At 42.9% G+C, this 14,971-nt stretch overlaps 1 protein-coding gene across 1 annotated transcript; it reads right to left on the bottom strand.

Annotated features, from left to right (window-relative positions):
• Positions 1–1,451: 1,451 nt before the first annotated feature.
• Positions 1,452–12,896, bottom strand: LOC142830929 (protein SPMIP1). The gene is made up of 2 exons (XM_075938850.1): positions 11,103–12,896; positions 1,452–9,254 (listed from the first exon to the last, which is right to left on the bottom strand). Exons 1-2 carry the CDS (start codon positions 11,530–11,532, stop codon positions 9,115–9,117), a joined length of 570 nt encoding a protein of 189 aa, XP_075794965.1. The 5' UTR covers positions 11,533–12,896; the 3' UTR covers positions 1,452–9,114.
• Between the last annotated feature and the right edge of the window lie 2,075 nt (positions 12,897–14,971).

Consider the following 14,971-nt stretch of genomic DNA (forward strand, 5'->3'; position numbering starts at 1 on the left):
AACAAAGTACAAAAACATTCTATTAGAAAAAAAACGAAAAGCCCAGTGCTGTAATTTTGACTCCCGTGGTCTCCAAAAAGGTTATTTCCTAGTGTCTCCAAAGGGACTACTGCGTGGATTTGGATCGCAAACACTCTATTAACAATAGTGATAGAGATGCAGCTGTGTTAGTCTGGTGTAGCTGAAACAAAAGACAGGACTATGTAGCACTTTAAAGACTAAAAAGATGGTTTATTAGGTGATGAGCTTTTGTGGGCCAGACCCACTTCCTCAGATCAATATGTGGAAGAAAATCGGCACAACCATATATACGAAAGTGATACAATCAAAAAAATGAACGCCATGTGAAATTGACAAATCAAATTTTAGAACAGAGTGCGGGTGAAGGGGGAAGGTTAGTTTCTGTGAGGTAATGACACAGGGGTGACTCTGGGATGCCTCTAGGGGAACCCCGTGAAAGGAAAAAGGGCAGAGAAGCCCTTCCAGAAAAGGTAACTTCAGATTTGGGCATTTTTCTAGCAGATACATTCTAGCTCCTATCGGAATTAATTCAGAGAAGTCCCATGGCCTGTGTTAGGCAGGAAGTCAAACTAGCTGATCACAAAGGTGCCTTCTGACCTCGGAATCTCAGAAGACAAAGCAATATAGCTCCAGGCCAATCTCTGCAAGGCCATCTGGAGGCAGAGCGAGTTTCCATAGCCCCAAACAATGTGGGCTCCTTAGTACTGACCCTGGCCTTTCCGGGATGTAAAAAAGCATTTAAATAGTTCACTGGTTAAATGACTAAAATTTTCACATTTAACTGGTTAATTGCTTGCCCGGCCTCAGTCACTCCCAAACAGCTCAGGGTAAGGGGGTATTTCCAGGTCTGCCTGGGGCTAGTCAGACTGGCAGGGGTTGGGGCAAGCCAGGGCTGGATACCCACCTGCCTGCCCCACATAGGCGGCATAGCCACAGGCTGGGCTGGGTCGCTGGGCTGCTCCCACAGGGCTAGGACACCACCAGACTGCAGTTGGGGTGCCACTGGAGTTTCTCTGGGCCACGGCCTGGGCTGTCACACCTCCAGGCTGCCGCTATGCAGGTAGGGTCCCGGACAGCCCTGCCTGCCACCCTCCCGTCTGTCCCTCCCACCCCACCAATGACAGGCTGGACTCAGCCAGGGCTGTTCCACCCTGCCACAGTGGGACAGGAAACTGGTGACCCAATAAGCATTCGGTAAGCCTAGTGCTTACCAGGTCACGGGTTAAACGGTTAACCTTTTACTTCCTTCTTTACATTCCCATCCACTATCCCAGGCAGACCCTGGAAGAGATTCCGCTGTAGAAGACCTGTCCTGACCTCTCCATGAGGGGTGGGATCAGGTCCACATGGGAAGGATCTTTTAGGGCACAGTTCAGGAGACAATCACCTCAACCTCAATTACAGTTTCTTGTCATATGCAAAGACTCTAACATAGGAAAACAACCTCCTGAATCCCCGTCTCACTCAATTGGGCCCATAGGTATCCCAAGCATGCCAACTGCGGCACTAGTGGAAGCTTTAAAAATGCCAAAACAATGTATGACAGACAAGGTGGTTGAGGAAAATCTTTTATTGGAGCTCTGCTTAAGCTTGAAAGCTTGTCATTTTCATCAACAGAAGTTGGTCCAGTAAAGGTCTTGCTTCACCCACCTTGTCTCTCTAATATCCTGGGCCCAACATGGCTACAGCACTGCACAAAAGGGTATATGTCCTATCACATCTACACTTACAACCGCTCCCAAACAGGAGATGAAAGAACCTCCCAAGAAGCAGGCTTTAGATCTGATCCAAAGCCTATTGATGCCAATTATAAAACAGTTTCTCCTGAATTTGAATGGGTTTTGGCTGATGCCTGCCCTTGCTACCAGTTCAGTAAACAGAAGAACAGTGAGAATAACAAAGATGCTGTTGTGACATTGCACAGCAGAGTCAATGACAAAGAGAAAAATTTTGAAGCAGAAAATCATGGACAGTGTTTACCCCGGTGGTCCATGTCTCTGTTGAAAAGAGGGGCAGAGGATCTAACCATGTCTACATTTCACCCATGCCGTTTGTTTATGAAGGTAATTGCAGAGCTGGTTTAGAATGTAATGAATGACATTTAAATCTGGAATTGATTGTTCACATTTATCAAACTTTCAGAAAGCCCATCTGTAAAGTTCAGTCAACTACTAATGAGACTCATATTTATGATATGCATGGCGGCTCAGTAGCATATTCGCTTGAACTGGGCTACAGCTAAGGTTCATGCAAACTCTTTTTCTGCATTCATGAACCTGCAAAACACTCAGTTTAAGAACACAAGCAAATCCAACCCTGTCCCACAAGGCATGCAATTACTTATATTATTAACTTCAAGGGTACAAAGTTAAATACATGCTTTGCTAAACATGAGTGAGATTACTCGCACACTGAAAGTAAAACACACACATAACTGCTTGGCAGAATCAGGGCGTCAGCGAGTAGTTCTGAAAACAGGAATAATAGATCATTCTACAGCCATGGATGGCTCATATTGCAGATTTCTCCTGGACAATGCTGATACTGTTATTGAAATAGTAAAGTACAGGCTGATCTATTTTGGTTTTCTCCTCATGCAGCATTTATTTATTATTTCTCCATTCCCCAAGCTATGAAAAATAAAAGGACAAAAGGGGAAGTCACTAGCTATTTTCCTGGCTTTATTCACAAAGAATCACTTATTTTTTTCCCTCTATATAATCTACATGCAGTTAAATGTTTTCATTATCTCTCTGTAAATAAACCATCTGTTCAGACTAAGCAAGTTCCTTCCTCAGGCTTATTTGGGTATGTACAACACACATACTGTATTTAGCTTTATGTAATATACACAAAGTAATATATATTACTAGGGCTCCCCCTGGTGGCACTGTTGCAAGTGTCTGTTTTGGAACTTTGGTAAATTTGTATAACATTTTCAATAATGCAATCTGCCCTGGAAGATGGGAGTTGTGGAGTCTCTTTGGCACTTGCACACATTTCCTATTCCTCTAGGGTGCATTTCCTTTTGCACAGCACAGGAAAAAACACACACACAAGAAAAATTTTAATGATTAACCTGAAATTCCACCTTCAGACATGCAAATATGGAGCCCCCACACTCTGAACCCTTCAGCCCCAGCCCAGAGCCTACACCCCTTTCTGCACCCCAACCCTCTGCCCCAGCCAAGTGAAAGCGAGTGAGGATGGGGGCAAGCAAGCAACCAAGGAGGTAGGAGGGGATGGAGTGAGCAGAGAAGGGACGGGGCAGTGCAAGGATGTCTGGGTTTGTATGATTAGACTGCCCACAGAGGGGCTCACATAAGCTTCCATGGTAGGACAAGGAACCCTCTTTCTCTTAGGCCCTCAGTGGGGCTGGAGAGCTCAGGAGCATATCCAGATTGAGTTTCATCTGTATTTCTTGAAAGAAGGTTTTGGGGGGCAGTGGAAGCCTCCGCAGGGGGATAGAGCTGTCTTGGGGGAAGGGGAGGGCTGTGTGGCCCTGGGCAACTCCCCCTCCCAGTACCCCAGACAATCCTTGCCCCTACCTAGCCTCTCTTCTCCACCTTGCCCCGGCTCCACTCCACCCTTTCCCGTGCCCTCACCCTGAGCCACCTCCTTGGCCCTTCCACCGAGCAACAGAAGCTGAGGGATTACCGGGGTGTGGTACAGAATGGAAACAGGGGTAGCCAGCCGGAGAACACAAACACCTGCTCGGCTTTGCCCTGCCACCCCCCGCTTCTCTGGGGCCATGGCACTCTGCTTCCTGCCACTGCAATGAAGTGGAGCACAGCAGGCTAGGAGAGGGCAGCACAGAGGAGCAAAGCAGGCTGCCCAGCCTCTCTGGCACACTGAGTATGGGGGCCCACCTTTGCTCTCCCTGCTGCACCCATAATCCCCTGGGTCCTTCCCATTCACAGGACAGTTGTGGTGGTTGCCACAGGGCCCTCCCAAAGTGCATGGCTAGAGTTGCCAGATATCCGGTATTGAACCAGACAGTCTGTTATTTTCGCCTTCTGTCCGGTAAAAAAAATTCAGAAAATACCAGACATCTAAAATGTCCAGTATTTTCTGATTTTTTTCATGGACAGGAGACAAAAATCCTAGACTGTCCGGCTCAATACAGAGGCAGCCTAGCAACCTCTAGTGCTTACCAGGGAGCTGTCTGGCCCGGGGCAGGGAAGCAAGATGGTGGGCAGCTGCTAGCAGCCTGTGAGGGCCAAAAAGCCTCACCACGCCGTTTTTAAAGGGACATGGGTTTTTGTTTTGGTGTTTTTGTGTGCTTAATAATTCTCAGGGTCCTTTTTTTTTATTTTTATTTTTTGCTTTTTCCTGGCGTGTTTTTGTTGTTGTTGTTGGTGGGTATTTTTTCTGAAACCATCTGGCAACCCTATGCATGGCCTGGGCAGCCATCCCGAACCATCCCATGGGACAGCTCTGCAAGAGGATTCTGACATACCCTCCTCAGACAGGCAGAAGCCAGCAGGTGAAGCTCTGTGCACATATTTACACCCGCAGTGGGATAGCACAGGGCCTCAGTTCAGATAGTCTTGACCTTCTTTTCCATATCTCCAGATCAGATACTTTGAGAGCTAAATTACCTACTTTCATCAGTGGCAACACTCACCCACAGAAGACTTCAGAGGAAATTCTAGAACAGGGGTGGCCAACCCGCAGCTCTTCTCTGTCCAAAGTGTGGCTCACAAAGCTTCTCCTGCACCCCCCCAATAGACTCCACTCCCCTGCCCCTTCCCCCCTATCCCCTGTGCTCACTGGGGCAGTGATTCAAAATGGCGCCCAAGATGGCAGCCATCAACAGGCACCAGATATGCTTGACAATTCTGGGGGGGCTTTCCTTTTTTTTCCCCTTGACAATTCTGGTGAGGTTCTTCACAATTTTTCTGCTGCTGTTTCAGCTTTCTTTGTTAAATGGATTGGCCACCCCTGTTCTAGAAGGAGAACTTTGTAGGGTTGACAGGTGTCCAGTTTTGAACTGGACCGTCCAGTATTTGAGCTTTCTGTTCAGGAAACAAATTGAGAAAATATAAATGAGAAAATATAAATGTCCAGTATTTTTGTTGAAACCATATCGTAACCCTAGAACTTTGAGGTATTTCCTGACTTCTCCAGGTTTTCAGAGAGTTCCAGTCAGACCTTAGGTATTTTGTATTTAGCATGTGAACATTATCAAAGAAGGATATAATTATGGTTCTGCAGAAGTCACAGCAAACTATCCCTACCCTCAAAAAAATTCTATATCCAATTTCTTTTTAAACGTGTGGGCTTTGAGTTCTCACTGCTAAACACCAATGTCTTAATTAGCCCATCCTATCGAGTTATGACTTCTAAAGGATTAACTAAAACAACATCACTTTTGTTAATTTCTGATGCAGCTATGAATTTCCTTTCCAGGTACTAGTTTGCTTTTAATTTCCCCAATGACAATAAATCACCCCTGAGGACCTTATACATAGCATAATTGTAAATACAAGTTACAGGTTCAGTTTTAAATGTTTGCACTATATTTTGTAGGTCAGTCAGGATACAGATGTATTAAGAGGAATTCATATAACACCAAAGGAGTCACAAGCCTGTATTTAATCATAGAACTGGAAGGAACCTCAAGAGGTCATTAAGTCCAGTCTTTTGCCATCATGGCAGAACGAAGCATCATCTCTAGATCATCCCTCACAGGTTTGTTTAACCTGCTCTTAAAAATCTCCAATGATGGAGATTCCACAACCTCCAGAATTTATTCCATTCTGACAGTCAGGAAGTTTTTCCTAATGTCCAACTTAACTCCCTCACTGCAATTTAAGCCCATTGCTTCTTGTCCTAACATCAGAGGTTAAGGAGAATAATTTTTCTCCCTCTTCCTTGTAACACTCTTTTGGTTGACATACTATATAATTACTGGCCTGTGAAACTTCCCCTTTTGCCCATGCAATCATCTTACTAACCACAATTTTTAACGTAACATGACATAGCTACGCTTTGTCAGAAATAGCCCCTCACCCTACAAACACTTAGGTACATACTTTACTTTAACTTCATTAAAGTCAATGGGCCTGTTAACCTGCTTCAAGGTCAGCACATGTAAGTATTTGCAGAACTGGAGCCTTTCAAAGGAGCAGCTAAATGATGGCACAGAACTGCCAAACAAATTCTGACTCTCTCATACAGACACTTTTCCTTTTAATAAAAAAAAAAATTAAACCAGACACAATAATCTATTATGTTATGAAACATACAAAGTTTAAATATTAGCAAAATTAGAATGAAATAAGTTTTAAATCCTAGTAAATATGGATTTAGTGACAGTGCTAGCTTTTAAAAATTCAATACAGTTCATAACAATTATGAATTAGTTACAATCAAAATCTGACAAATTCCAAAATGAAATTTAAAGACCTGTTCCCAAAGGATCTTTGGGAAGCAACACAAAGTTGATGTCTGGCAAGAAACAGATTCTGTAAGGTAACAGCACTATTCTGATAACCTTTTAAAGTAAGAGTCCTATTGATTATGAATGATTAAGTGTGGATTTAGAATGATTTGCCAAACTAATTTTTCATCACACTTCCTATTTGACTCTCAAAGAGGTACCAGTACTGAAACACTGGCATTGCAATGAATGACAAAGAATGCTGAGGTGGGTTTTTCCTCTATTAGTACCAGGAATTCATGTGCAATGCCAGAAAAACTAGCAATCCTACTTTTTCCTTGGAACAGAAAACGTCACAGAACATATTAATAAAGGCTTGATAAAAGGTGCTTTTGTGTTTCCAAGTTATCATAATATAAGGGAATTTAAAAAAAGATTTACTAATAGAAACCAGGTTGTTTATCATTTCAAGGCTTTTGTACAATGATTTTTTTTCTATAGACATAGATATATTTGGGTTAGATGCTGAATTACATCCTACATGGAGGGTCCCAGCCAAGCCTGCTGATGGGGGAGGAGGGAAAAGGGGGTAATTGCCACAGGGCCCGGGGCTTCCAGCTGTCACCGCTGCTTCTGTGGCAGGGGCAGTGGCCACAGCCCCGAGCTCTTTAAATTACCAGGCCCTGCCCCTTCTACTCCAGCCCCATCCCTGCCATCTGAGGTCCTGAAAGCATAAAACCACTTTGCCCAGGGGTCTGGCAAGTCTGTCAGCCCCCCTGGTCCCAGGATAACAACTGCTCTGCACTATTTCTTGGAGAACATTGTTTGCTGTTCTCCTTTCCCCAAGTTATCAGAGGTTCTTCAGATACTCTGGAGTGTTAAATAACATTTTAGACATCAGGTTTCAGCCTCATCTTCCAAGATTTAGCATGATTGTTAGATATGTTCTTCAAGAAAGTTTAAGCAGAGATAGATGAAGACCCTGCAGCAGCTGGGCCATACGAGCATGACAATGTCCCATTCCTCTCAAACTCTTTTCAGCATAACACAGTAAAACAACACTCCATGCAGACTAATGTAGAATGAAATTTCTTGGGGCTGGAAAGTTCAATCTGCCTCCAGGAGGAGAAGCGATCCAGCTCTAGTAAACCTGGTTAGGATGAGATCAGAAGGAGGGTGTAGACGTGTGGGGGTTGGAATACCAGCTATATAGTATTCTTCTTGCCTCTGAGCACCCCTAGCACTTGGTGGCTTTGGGTAGTGGGGTCAGATGTGGCAAGAGCTAGATATGGAGTAGAGGGTTATAAGAAGCCTTGTGTGACTTCTCTGGCTGATCTCAATATTTCTAAGCACAAATCCAATTGAGTTAATGCAACCAGAAGCAATATTAATTATCTTGGTGCCCTTCTGCATCTTCTACTGTGCAGCCCTTAAGTTTTCTGGACCCTCTTGTGGTTTTTCCCGGGGGGGAGGAGGAGGGAAAGAGACAGACCTGTAAACTAGTGGCCAAAGACTAGCTTAGGGACTGAAATTTGAGACCAGGTAAAGGAGGTAAAATAAGTGATGTAAAATTACAGAAAAAAACTGGATCAAGAACAAAGGTCTAGGAGACTGGATGATTCTGAAGATAAAAAGTTAACTACTTTTCATTTTTCAAGTGCTTTTAGGAGCACTGACTAACATGCATGACCTAACCCTCAATGAATGGAGATAAAGAGCTTTTTGCATATCACAGGGAGGCAGAGAGGTTACATGACTTAATCAGAGGCACAATCAGTATTAGGGATGTTAAAATGGGATTAATCACAAAACTGTGTAACCACTGACATTTTCAGCAGTGATATGGTTACATGAGAGGGGCATGTGCATCCCCAGGAACCAGCTTTTAAGCTGGCTCCCTGCACATACTGGGAGCCTGTGTGTACCCGTGAAGGTTAACCAATGAGCCCAGGTTCATCTGTTAATCTTGTACATGTTTACACTTTCACATCCCTAATCAGTATCAGAGCAAAGAGTATAACTTGTATTCTTGGCTCTCATGTCAGTGCTTATGCCACTAACGGACATACTTGTCCAAAGGTAAAGTGCTGTTTTGTTTTAGAACATGCTTGTCATGGACTCCACTACATTAGTTTCTCTAGTGATTTATAGGTCTGGAAACAATTAAAGGAGACTTCCTGTTCCTATCAAATTTCAGTCAAATGCTAAAAGTTATTTATGGGGAAATTAACTGCTACATAAAATGAAACAAAATATTTAAAGGAACTATCTTTTTGACATGTTACTACCTGGAAATGTATTATTCCTTTCACTGAATGGATTTTATTTCACTCCATTTCAAGTTGTTCAGATTTGCTGAACTGCTGTGGAACTATAATTGTTCAGTTGTAGACAAACTCTTTAATTTTTAAATGTGATAACACACAAGGAAACAAAGTGAAAACTATAAGGTTGTCTACTCTGAATAGTAATAGAGTTACACTGTTGCTGGTGTATTTAAACCCAGAAGACAGTCTGAAAATAATACAAAATTAGTTTCAAATGAATATGTTAGAAAGTTAAAAAATACACAGAGAGTTGAGCAGGTTCCGAGTCAGAAACCGTAAATTTGTCTCCCACAGAAACAATTAAAGAGGGAAATAATTACAGAATTTGCAGAGCTGACATAAAACCAGTCATACTAGGCAGCAGAATGGAGTTTTGCATTTCTAATGTAAGCAACAAACACTAAAGCTCAGCTTATCAGTTTTTGATGGATGACAGAAGACTCCATTTCTGGTGTAGAAAGTATCCTTTACAATTCCAGACCTGGCATGAATCGGAGCTTTGATTTCAGTAATAACATCTCCTGAAAAATAAGGTGCATTTGATTAGCTTTTATGTTTTAAACAGCTTGACAATTATACTATTGTATGCAATATTATTGTAGCACTGCCCACCAGGGGAGACAAGGCAGGTAAGGTAATCTCTTTTATTACACCAACTTCTGTTAGTGAGAAAGAGTATAATTGTGCCTTGAAAGTTTGTCTTTTTCAGATCTGGGAAGCCACTTTCTCCAGATCTGAAGGAGAACTCTGTGTAAGTTTAAAAGCTTCTCTCTCAGCCACAGAATGTTGGTCCAATAAAAGAGATTACCTCACCCACCTTGTTCCTCCGATAATTGCATTGATATTATGAAAGGGCTGAGGTAAAGCTGAAAGTGACCTCAGTTTGTTCAGCACATTGGGCCCAATCCTGAAAAGCACTGAATCACCTCAACTCCAATGAAATCAGCACTTCACAGGATTTTAGCCTAGCACAGCTGTCACCAAAGTGTGGGGGAATCACTGGGGCTTGCGCGCGCACACACACACACACACACACACCTATCTGCAGTCAGATGCCTGTCTCAGCCAGCAAGTAGAACAGAAGGTTTATCAGTCGAAAGGGACACAGCATAGAACAGACTTGTCTGCACAGAAACAATCAGAGCAGTCCATCTTGCGGGAGAGGTGGGGAGGTGTCCCAGGGCTAAGGACCGGGCCCTGGTCCTCCCCCTACATCACCAGCCAGACAAGACTGACTCACTCTGAGCTTTTGGTCCCAGTCCCCCTGCCAGGCTCCTCCTGGTGCCTTTGCCCTGCTTCTCAGGCAAAAGGTATTACCTGGTTGCCAGCTTCAGGTTTTGAAGGGCATTGGCCGATGTATACATGGGGGAGACTATCACACTGAAATTCCTATCATCATCTATGTATTAGTACAGTGCCCAAGGGAACTGAGGCACACACCTGGGATTACTATAGGACAGTAGAAATCATATGCAACATAAGGTGAATAAAATCCCCATTTCATCACAACAGCATCTGATCCATAGTGTGCCTTTTGCATTATGTACTATTTGGATCCCTATAAGATTGCAACTCTGTATGTTAATAAGAGCAAGATACATGTTTTTGAATGGCGCAGGCTTCAGTAAGCTTTCATTAGCTACTTTTTAAAAAATAATGTACAAAATGCATGCATGCATTCCACCAGTGACAGAAAAGAACAGATTGTACTGGGGCTCTTGGCAGATTGCCTTCTGGGTTTATTGTTGGCTGGGATCCTAGCCAGGAACAAAAAAGGTCCACACCCATCCTTTCCCGATAAGTTGTTTCCTTTTGGATTCCATTTTTGATTGGAGGACTTTAAGTTCTGTTACAGTTTTGAGCACATAACACTGTGTATTTATTTTAAGTCAGTTTGTTCAAACAGGTAAAGTGAGGAGGAGGTGTAGAAAATTACGGTCTGGTCATAGAAACGTGCTTAACTTTTCTCACTTGAGTCATGGATATCAATGGACCTGCTCATATGAGTAAAGTTACACACGTGTAGGCACTTGCTGGATCAGGGGCATAGAGACCAGCAGGTAACTAGAAGGAAACATTTTGGATTAACTCTGCTTTTGCAGTTTGTGTTCCAGATGGATTCAAGAAGCAGGGTGTTGAGGTAGAAAAGAAAGGGATTGAAGAACATGAGCTAGGGTTAAATCACCATCCCAAACCATCATTTAAAAAAAAAGGCCCTGTAGCACCTTAGACACTAACAAAAATATAGATAGTATCGTGAGCTTTTGTGGGCACAACCTACTTCTTCAGATGAATGGAGCAAGAGGCACAGAAACCCCAAAATTTAAAGCAGAAAAAAGCGTAATTCTTAAGGCAGCCTGTTGCCTTACCTAAGCGCCAGCCATACTCCCAGGATGACAACACCGGATAGTGGAATTTCTCCTCAGGTCTCTTCTGCTTTCTCTCCTGCAGGTACAGATGTCTCCCTTTGCCCTCCTGGGAGATGCCCTGGTACAGCAGATGCTTGGTCTTGGGAGTTGCAGGTCTCATTTCCATAAGAAGGGGCTCCTGACTCTTACCCTCCTGCTTCCTGGGGAGGCTCTCTCCTTCCTCCTGGGCCCTAGGGGGGGTGAGCCCCTCCTCCTGCGCCTTGGGAGGGCAGAGAGCAGGCAGGATACATTTCCTCCTGGAGCCACTGCAGGGCTCTAGCCTGGGGAATTTGTGCCCATACTTCACTTTCCAGCTGACCCTGCTGAAAGCCTCTTTCTCAATCAGCTCCTTCCAGCATTGCTGGGCCCTTGTGGTCAGTAGATCCCTCATGGCCCTTAGCAGGAGACCAGACTAGTTGCTGTGTTTGGTACAAGTGAGTTCCTGGAGTCTGTGGTGTCCAAGGAGACGGGCACACAGGAGGCAGTGGAGCAGGGTTGAGTTACAGCCACTTCGGAGGAGGGGCACTGCATCCTCCCTTCCTCTCAGCTTCTCACCCACACTGGCTGCCCTTGTATATTGAATGGGATCTTTAAAGAGGTGTTAGTGAGCCCCTTCCTGCCCCCTCAAGCTGAAAATCCAGCTGAGCTGCAGGCTGGGGCCAGCCAACAGGTGGAATTAGTTACCCTCTCTCTAGCTCCCTCTGGCTGCAGAGCTTGTGAACACTGGCAAGGGCAGCTTTAAAGTTCACATTCACTACCATGCATAAAATACCCCACCAGTAACTCACCCTTTGGGGTAGTGGTGATCTTGGGAAGATATTATTAGCACCTTGCTATGCTGCAGGAGAAACACAGGGTAAGATCCTGGTTCTACTGAGGTCAACAGCAAAACTCTCTCTGATCTACATAGCGCCAGCATTGCACCCAGAATGTATACCTGCACATAAAGGGTTCGTGAGAAACTTGATTTCCTTGGATTTTATTTGTGCTGGGTTTGAATCAAATCAAAATCTCATAGGAAAACCCAACAGAAGCTTACAAGTCTCACTGTGTTTGGGATCTGCTCCAAAGAGAGTTTCTGGATTTCCCTTAACTTCCTGGTGGAACTAGACAATGGCTCTAGTGGAACCTATTCTGGGTGCCAGCTGCATACATAATGCAAACTAGAATGGGGCAAGTTTTGACTGCAATGCCAGTTTTATAACTGTTGCCATGGGCAGGGATCAAATAAAAGACAGGTAAAGGAGATAGCTTTCCTTGCTAACTGATATTTTGCTGCCAAAGAGACTACAGTTCACACGCACTGGCTACATAATCGATTTGAAAAAAAAAAAAAAGTTTAACAAAAACATTACATGTGTGAACAGCAGACTCTGCTGTCAGTAGAATCCTAATGATCTCAGAATTTGAGAGCCCTTATTACCTGGAGAACAAAAAGAAAAGGGAGGCTGTATGGAGAAATAAATCCATGTAATCTTTTTTCCTTTATCCTTTAATCAGAGTGAGACAGCAACCACACCCATAATGAAGTGGAAATATTTAGGCCCTGGAATTTAGCCACTAATTAAGTTCCAAATCTCCTCCCAAATCTCAAGAATTTCACAGTAAACTTTAACTTAAAAAGGAGTGAAGTGTCTTAAGTAACACTTTCATGAAACCCTGAATTGTCTCTGATGAAATTGTTGTGCCTAAAAGCATAGCAGAGATTATAATACAGCTTTTGTATATAACATGAAAAAGACACCCACCACAAATATGGGACATTTGACAACTATAAACAACATTTTAGAGAGTTTAGCAATTTCGTAAGTGGCCTCCTACAAACAACATGATACTTGGTTTTCACAACTGGCATTATACCACATACAATGAAACCAAGCAAAAAATGCCCATTTGTTTTGGTCTGTAAGGGACAGAGCTAGTGCTGTTGTCAATGTCAAATCTACTGCAAGTGTGAAATTACTTCAGGAGAAATTGCCTGGTTGCCCCAGACACAGACATGCATACTCTCCCTCCCCTAAAATCCCACTGATGTGGAAGGGTATTCCAGCAGTGATTACAAAAGCAGCATTGTTTTAACAACTAGGCATCTGGGGCGGGGGTTGTATGAAAGGATATAACTGGAGCAAAGATAAGCACAAAAGGTACCAAAATAAAAAGAGGAGTGTCTTGCAGAGTTATAAATTGAGACACCTGATCTTGTAGGCGAGGAAGTTTTTTTAAAACTTGTTTTAAACACTGATTCTATGTGCTTCCTTGGATCCATGTTAATTGCAGAGCCCAGTGTTTATTTTTAAATGGTTTCATGTTAATCTCTTAACCAAGTGAGACAGCATATTTTATTTATGTAATGGTGTTATCACACAAGAAAAAATGGTATCAGTTTCATAGTTCATGATTGTGCAAATACTTACTGCCCCAGTTGTTTTTATATTACTTTGAAATGATTATGTATTTTAAGTCCCCAATTACTTTGAAATGATTATGTATTTTAAGTCCCCACATCTGTGACTGAATGCTGTGTGTGCAGTCTCATTGACTTCAGTGGGGCTCTGCATGGGAACGGGAACAGCCCCATGGAGTCAACTGCAAGATCAGTGACATTGTAGTGCATGCAGTTGCCATTCATTAGACCAGGGGTCTCCAAACTACGGCCCGCGGGCCGGATGCGGCCCGCGAGGCCCTCTCATCCGGCCCGTGGAGACCTTTTTGTCTACGGAAAAAAAATTACGTGAAGAACAATTTGAGAACAAACTTGTCCGATGATAATTTCAGGTCACTGTTGATGTTAGGGACAACAAATCTAAAGCCAGAAATGTCTGCTATTTTGGCATCCAGGAAACAATTTCACCATTCACACTAATACAGGTGTTCATGTGTAGTGTATCAATGTGTTATTAAATAATAACTGAATAAAATAATATTAAATAAATAATTAAAAACAACATCCATGTTTTGATTGTTTTTTATTTGGACCTCAAGTGTGTAGTCGGCCCCCGAACTGCTGTTTGATAGTTAATGCGGCCCTCGTGCTGAAAAGTTTGGAGACCCCTGCATTAGACTATAAACATTCCTTTTCTTCCGTAGTTTAAATTAGGAGGGTCCTTGGGTTTAGTTTGTACAACAAATAAGACTACAGTATAAAGTAAGCTTTCCAGGTTGCTATTATGATTGTCCTACGGGACTCTGAATAGAGTATCAACATCCCAAGAGCTACTTAACACTGTATGTATCATTTTGATACAATTTCCCTTTTTTTCATTTTCAAGGGGGGAGCTAAATAGCTTGTGAGTAAAGTCTGTTGCAGCCAGCAGAAAATAAGAGACTTAAGCAATGCTTGAAGGTGTTTTTTTTTTTTTTTTTTTTTTTTTTTACAATTGTCATGTGTACAAGCACACACACGAAATTTTTTACTTGATAATTGTATTACCAGCTTCTCATGTCCCCTACTACCTATGAAATTTGGAGACAGCCAAGGTTGTTTCTAGTGACTTTAGAACTAAGCCCTGACTTAAGTCAAGCCACCAGAAGAGCTCTTGTAAAGTTTTGCAAACTCTCCAGCAACCGTTAGAGTTAAAACAATTGGTTATATTCATTGTTCTTAAAATGGCAAAAGTGAATTTGTATTCTGGTTACTTACCAGTTTACCAAGGTGGGTAGAATGAGGAGAGCAGCTGCTAATAAAAAGTTATCACATAAGAAATTTCTTATTCTACTGCACAGCTTCTTTCTTACTTCGTTTCTCCTGGGAAGTAGGAAGCACTGAATGATAGAAGTGGGGGGAAGGAAACAGTTTTATTCATTAAGCAGAAAGGAGGGAATGAAGAAGT

Source organism: Pelodiscus sinensis, chromosome 11 (assembly GCF_049634645.1).
Source record: "Pelodiscus sinensis isolate JC-2024 chromosome 11, ASM4963464v1, whole genome shotgun sequence".
Taxonomy (NCBI): Eukaryota; Metazoa; Chordata; order Testudines; family Trionychidae; genus Pelodiscus; species Pelodiscus sinensis.